Source organism: Otolemur garnettii, unplaced genomic scaffold, assembly GCF_000181295.1.
Source record: "Otolemur garnettii isolate 467f Iridium unplaced genomic scaffold, OtoGar3 scaffold00198, whole genome shotgun sequence".
Taxonomy (NCBI): domain Eukaryota; kingdom Metazoa; phylum Chordata; class Mammalia; order Primates; family Galagidae; genus Otolemur; species Otolemur garnettii.
In genome coordinates, this window is record NW_003852593.1 from 2,203,211 (window position 1) to 2,209,567 (window position 6,357).

The 6,357-nt window shown below is 56.7% G+C and overlaps 1 protein-coding gene across 2 annotated transcripts in view; it reads right to left on the reverse strand.

Annotated features, from left to right (window-relative positions):
• The window catches only part of LRPAP1 (LDL receptor related protein associated protein 1), a 17,511-nt gene continuing 11,154 nt past the window's right edge, over positions 1-6,357 (reverse strand). For both annotated transcript variants that reach the window (XM_003801139.3, XM_023507690.1), the window contains exons 4-8: positions 5,105-5,225; positions 4,286-4,444; positions 2,995-3,077; positions 1,522-1,698; positions 1-416 (exon numbers count right to left, since the gene is read on the reverse strand). In XM_003801139.3, coding sequence (XP_003801187.1) covers positions 354-416; positions 1,522-1,698; positions 2,995-3,077; positions 4,286-4,444; positions 5,105-5,225 — 603 coding nt within the window. In that variant the 3' untranslated portion in view covers positions 1-353. The remainder of the gene's footprint in view (positions 417-1,521; positions 1,699-2,994; positions 3,078-4,285; positions 4,445-5,104; positions 5,226-6,357) is intronic.

Here is a 6,357-nt window from a genome sequence, read left to right on the forward strand (position 1 = left end):
GACGGTGTAGATACTGCCATGTATTTTTAAGGACTATGTACACACTATTCCCAGTGGCAGATCTGTAAGGGTTCTGAAGCAAACTCTGCTGTTGTAGCAGAGTGCTGACAGGCATCTGGACAGCAAGGTCCTCAGCAGAGTGTGCCTGCCACACTTATGTAAGAAAAACGGAGCCCATCAACCAGCGGGAACAGACACTGATTCAAGACGTGGCGTCAGTAGCCGAACAGTCATTTGAAACAGTCCTTCCTGTCACACCTGTGACCAGCCCCCGCCCAAGCCCCCTGGATTGCCTTTGGGAGAATCCGCGAAGTCACAGCATCCTCCCCCTGCCAGGCCGACTCCCCATTGCATCAGAGTTCGTTGTGCCGAGCCCTGGAGATTCTGCTGGACAGATCCTGCAAATGCTTCTTCACCTGCAGACAGAAGCACCTGGTCAGCCAAGGACGACATGCACAAATCCTGTTCTATGAGATCATGACTCACAACCATGAGATGCTCCATCTAAAAAGGAAAACCGAGGAGCTCTCTCTTATCGCACCTGCAATTACCCACCAAACAGTGTTAAAAACAGCTAGAAGCAGATCCCACTGAAACGGAAAACTGATGTTTTCTGTCCTGGGAAAAGTCACCCTCTCCCACCCTGCCCAGGAGGGTGTATGGGAGGGAAGAGTCCCACTGCCACAACCCCAGCAGTGGCAGGCACCATGTTAGACAGGCCTGGGTCCCAAATTCTCACAAAACCCCACCGGACTAGCACTGCCTCCCACCCCTACAGGCAACTTGCCGAAAGCCCCCCTCCCACTGCCCCCAACCTTGCCATGTCAGGGATTTCCTGGCCAAGGCTGAATCTCTCCTCCACAGTCCTCCACAGTCAGGTGAAGCTGAAGTAGGTTCCCGCGTACCTCTGCCCTGGCAGGTAAGTTCTCCCCAACCCTTCCGGCTACCTCATTGGTTTTAGACCCAATTTCCTGCCCCTCTCCCTCACTCCTTGGCAGAAGTGCAGACCTGCCCCACTCTCTCCTCAGGCACCCTGCCTCAGTTTGTTTTTTACATTCTGCTCATTTTTAGATCTACAATCTATTCTCACAGCTCAGAATTTAAAAGGCATAGTCTGCTCCACAAGCAACTGGCATCACAGTTTCCAGAGCTTTCTGTGCCACTGGCTTCTTCTCAACACGCCCATGTGGCTCTGGTCCTGCCTCTCCTGACACCATCTCACCCTGCCCTGTGGCAGCTCTACATACAGGAAGGGTTCCTGCAAACTATCCCCCACAGTGTCCACTGCAAGGCCCCTAGGTCATGCCCCACCTTGGCCACTACAGGGATGAAGCCACTGAGCACTGTGTTCACCCTGAGGGTCGGGAGACTGCACGCCACACACGTCAACTCCCCAGTGCAGATGGCTTTGGCCTCTGGTGTCAGCACAACTGTGACCACTCAGGACTCAGCCTCTACAGGGAGGACCGCGAGGGGGGCTGCACCCTGCATGTCCAGCCAGCAGTGCAGGATGGGACCCACCGTGTAGCCCAGCTCCTTGGTCCTGCCCTCCAGCAGTGCATGCTTCTCCCGGCTGCGGCTGAGGCGCTCCCCGTCGCCTGTGCTCTCCGCATGCCTCAGCTTCTCGTGGGAGATCTCCAGCTGTTTCTGGTAGTGGTTGTGCTTCTCAATCTTGGCCTCAAAGTGCTTGAGCTCCTCCTGGAACAAAGTTTAAATAATCTGATGTTCCATCCATCTGCTCTCAATGCCACTTTGGGGGCCTCAGTAAACTGTCACCCCATCCATAAGGATGGCAAGCAGGCCAGACAGCAGGTTCAAGGACACCCAGCCAGTGAGTGAGTGAGTGTGTCTGGCCCTGGGGGTACCCTGTTGAGAGGCAGCGTCCTAGAGAACAAAGCCAGGGGCCCTGAGTAACCAGCTCTCAGTGACAGCTCTGCTGACTATCATGCCCACCTACACTCTTCTTGCTGGCCCTTGACCCGACCCCACTGCCACCTTTGTGACAGCATCTCCAACCTGTAGGTTTTCTGGTCCCCTCTGACTCCACAGCCAGGCAGAGGCTGTTGCTGCACCCCATCCTCTCCCTCCCTACCCCCAGTCAAGGCAACCCCAGCTCCTCAGTCCCCCAGCTGGCCTCAACCTTCCCCAATGCACCTGCTCTGTCCCAATGGTGCCCATCCCTAGCCCCCAGTGGAAGCCTCAACCCCTACCTGGTGGCTGAAGACCCTTCCTGGGGCTCCCCAAGGACAGGTCCAGCCCAAGACAGATGCCTAGCACAGAGACTTCCTGAGCTCGCAGACACATGGCAACCGCATTGCACTTCCAAATCTAACCACCATGCTGCTCACAGAGCACCCAGCCCCACTGCTTCCTCCAGCTCCAACCACCCTGCTGCTCACAGGGCACCTCACCCCACTGCTTCCTCCACACTCAGCCACTGGAAAAATCTGGAACTCCACATGCTCTAGGCCTCCTTCCACTCCCACCAGCATGACCCATCCTTCCCTGACCCTGAACCCACTGAGTAGGCGCAGGGGGGTGCCACCCAAACATGTCATCCTTTCCCTCAGACCATGGCTCTAGAGCAAGGTCTCAGAGCCTCTTCCCCAGAAACACCTCAGAACACCTGTTGCCCTCAGCAGACCACTCCACACCTTCTCCCTCTTCCAGCCCCCCTCACATGCAGCATACCCACCCAAGGTTGAGCAGACCCCGGCAGCCAGAGGCCACTCAATGGGTACCACTGTCCCTATAGACAAAGAGACCACAGCCCTGCTCGGGGAGGGGGTGAGCATTCATTGTTCCACACAGGCCACTGCCAGGACACAAGGGGAACATAAAAGGCAAGAGGCCAAAGGGTCTGGACGACATGCTTTTGCCCACCGTGTGGCTAAGAAAACACAGCAGAAGAATTCTTGTCACATCACCAGGGTTGACAGAAGGGATGGCTGCCAAATAATTTTGCTGGGACAGTATCAACTGCACCTTCCTTACCCGAAAGGACTCCAGCTCCTTCTCTGTGAGGTTGGCTGACTTGGCCAGGTCCCACAGGTCGATCACTCTGGGCTCCTCGAATTCTGTGGAAGAGCCAGAGTGGCCTCAGTGGTCTACAGGGCACACATCAAGACCACATGGCCGACCCCACCAAGAGAACGGCGAGCTGCATGTGCCCAGAGACCTGTCCTCCGGGTGCAGTGGGGCAGCCCACAGCTCATGGACCTGGTTGCAGCGTGGCTCCCCTGTCCTGTGTGTCTGGAAACAAGGAAGCCTGCACCTGAGCCCAAGAGGCCCACAGAGTGTGCTGGACTGGTGCCACCAGCAAGGGAGGAGGGGCAGCCTGCAGGGGACGGACTATCTGCTGACCGACAAGTCCAGAGTGAGCCTCAGGCCACTTCCCTTCTAGCTTCTAAGCAAACCAAACCCAGATAGCTCCTCAGCCTCTACTGGTGCTGAGAGGACGTGTGAAATGTGCCTTGCATGCTCCTGTCATAAACAAGAGGCCCGCCCACAGCAATTTGTCCCCCTCTGCACTGGCCCCTTCCTATCTAGTTCTGTCTGGCCTTCCAGCAGGAGGAACCACAGGAGCAGACTAGTGCAGCTGCCCTATAGGAGATGGGGGCGGGGGTGGGGTATCAGAGTTGCCATTTACTGCACTGACCACCGCCAGGCTCACTGGATCCCTTTAGTGGAGTAACCAGCAAACCCATGTGCAGGCTAAATGGAGATATGGTCACTACCACAGCAGACCACAGAGCAGCCAAGGGGAGTTGGCAGTTGGCTGTGCTGCAGAGAGGTGGTTCTGCCTGGTGCCATGCACAGGAGCCACCCTCGCGGCCACGTCTCACCCACTGCTGCACCTGAGACTAGAGCAGGGCCTGGGGTGCAGCCAGCATGTCATGTTGTCAGATGGACAAACAAACACAATTAAGAGCCACACCAAGTGACACCTGCCAGACTCTGTGGAGACACTGCACTGGCCCCCTGGCCTGGGTCCTGGGTAGGCAGCCCGCCCAGCAAGGGCTGGTGGCACAAGTGAGGATGCTGTGACCCTAGGTACCGAGTCAGTGGGGCCGCCTGTTTCTGTGCCTGAGTGACTGTCCTGACCGTGCAGGGTCAAGGGAGACTGACCAATGGGACAGGTGGTGTGAGGGCAATAACAGCTGCGCCAAGGACCCAGAGGGGAGGACAGGCAGGTGGGCGTGGCTGGGGGGAATCGCTCCCAACACCTGTACAAGCAGAGATAGCCTCAGAAGCACCAGGTGGGGGCGGCCAGGGCGTGGCTCACCAGTCTGGGCATCGTAGCCCTGGTGGCTGACTTGGCGCAGGCGGCCCAGGCCCTGGTTGATGCTGCGCATCCGCTCCTTCAGCTCCGCATGCCTGCTGTGCAGGACCTCACCCTTGATGGCACTCAGGTCAGAGGGGCTGACCACGTTCTCGTGGATGTCTGCAGAGAGGAAGCAACATGATGGTGAGCACCCCTCTACAGTGTCCAGTGCTGCCTGACCATCTCAGGCTGCAAAAGTCACATATTTGGGGAGGGTCTCAAGTCAAAAACAAGAGACCCATCAGAGAAAGCCGTGACAATCAAAAGGCAGCAGCCAGGCCGAGCGCAGCGGAGCACGCCTGTGATCCCATCACTTTGGAAGGCCAAGGCAAGTGGATCATTTGAAACTGGGAGTACAAGACCAGTCTGTGTCTCTGCAAAGTCCAGTCTCTGCAAAAAATAGGAAAATTAGCTGGGCACAGTGATGGGTGCCTGTAGTCCCAGGTATTCAGGAGGATGAGGTGGGAGGATCGTTTGGGCCCAGGAGTTTGAGGCTGCTATAAAGCTGGGATGAGGCCACTGCACTCCAGCCTCGGCAACAGAGGGAGGACCTGTTTCAAACAAACAAAAGGTGGCAGCTGCTCATTTGCAATGGGGAACACAGGGGCCAGTGACAACAGAGGTTGCCCAAATCAAGAAACAGTTCATCTGACCAAATACATTATGACAAACAGCCTTTCCTAAGCAGGGAGGTCCCACCCACAAACTGGGTGGAAATGCGAGGATAGGCTGGTGCTCCCCTGCAGTGACACCCCGCCCCTGCCACACGCAGCAGGGCACCTTCGGCTCTCCTTAGCGTCTCCAGCAGAAGGTTGTACTCCTGGACCTTCTCTTTGTGGTGCATAAACTCCCGCCAGAGCCTGTCCAGCTCTTCACTGGAGAACTTCCCAGAGGTCTTTGCCTAGGAAGGAAAGGAGGCCTTGAGTCAGTGCCCCTCATGGGCCCCATCCACCTGCCCACGCCCTCAGTGCCCCGAGGCCCCTCAGCTAAGTATTCTCTATGGTCAGGCAGGATCCTTGCAGTATAATGTGTTGGGCCTGGCTGGGCCAACACGACCCTGATGACCCTCTACTATGTTGAGTGTGGCAGGAAAACAAAGACCACCCCATGGAGGAGAGCTGCCAGTGGGCAAAGTCCCTCCTGGATGCGCCCAGGCTCAGTGGGAGACAGCCACCAGCTATGGGGAGCCCCAGGACTCCAGAGAGGAACGAAGCAGTCCCCCAGGACTGCTCAGCTCCTGGCTGTGGCTACCAAGGACAGCAAGGCCACCTTCCTTGGGAGACCTTGGGCCAGTCACCTAACCATCACCCCACCTGCCTCCCAGACCATGCAGTGACAGTGTGGACACTGCATGCCCCGTCCTGCCTCCTTGCCCCCCTTCACTGCTATATCCCTCCTGACCAAGGACAGGGAACTGGTATTGGGCTGGCATAAGAACTCCAGTTTCTGACCCACATCAAGGGAATTCAAACAAACTTCTAAACCACCAGCTGGTAGAAAAGGGGGCTGAATGGAGCAAACCCTTGCCACAGGCCAACCAGGCCATTGCCACACCCCCCCAATGCCCAACCCTGCCCTACTCGAGGCTTGTACCCCACAGAAAAGGGTGGGGCAAGCCTGGCACTACTGCATCCCAGATACCCACCGAAAGCCCCCCCGAGGCACACTGCCTGACAAGGACACCTCAACTAATTTCAGAACCAAGTCCAGGGCCAAACTCCTGCAGTTAAGGGGCAGACACCAAGTAACAGACTCCACCCAGGCTGCTCTACAACTTGTAATATGTGAAGGTCTAACCGCCATAAGCCAAATACAATTTCTTTGTTGAAAGAGCAAGAAATGCCGGGTGTGGTGGTGCATGCCTGCAATCCTATCATTCCAGGAAGCCCAGGCAAGTGGATTGCCTGAACTCAGGAGTTCAAGATCAGCCTGAGCAAGAGTGAGACTCTGTCTCTAAAAAATAGCCGGGTGTTGTGGCAGGCTCCTGTAGTCCCAGCTACAGGCTAAGGCAAGAGAACTGCTTGGGCCCAAGA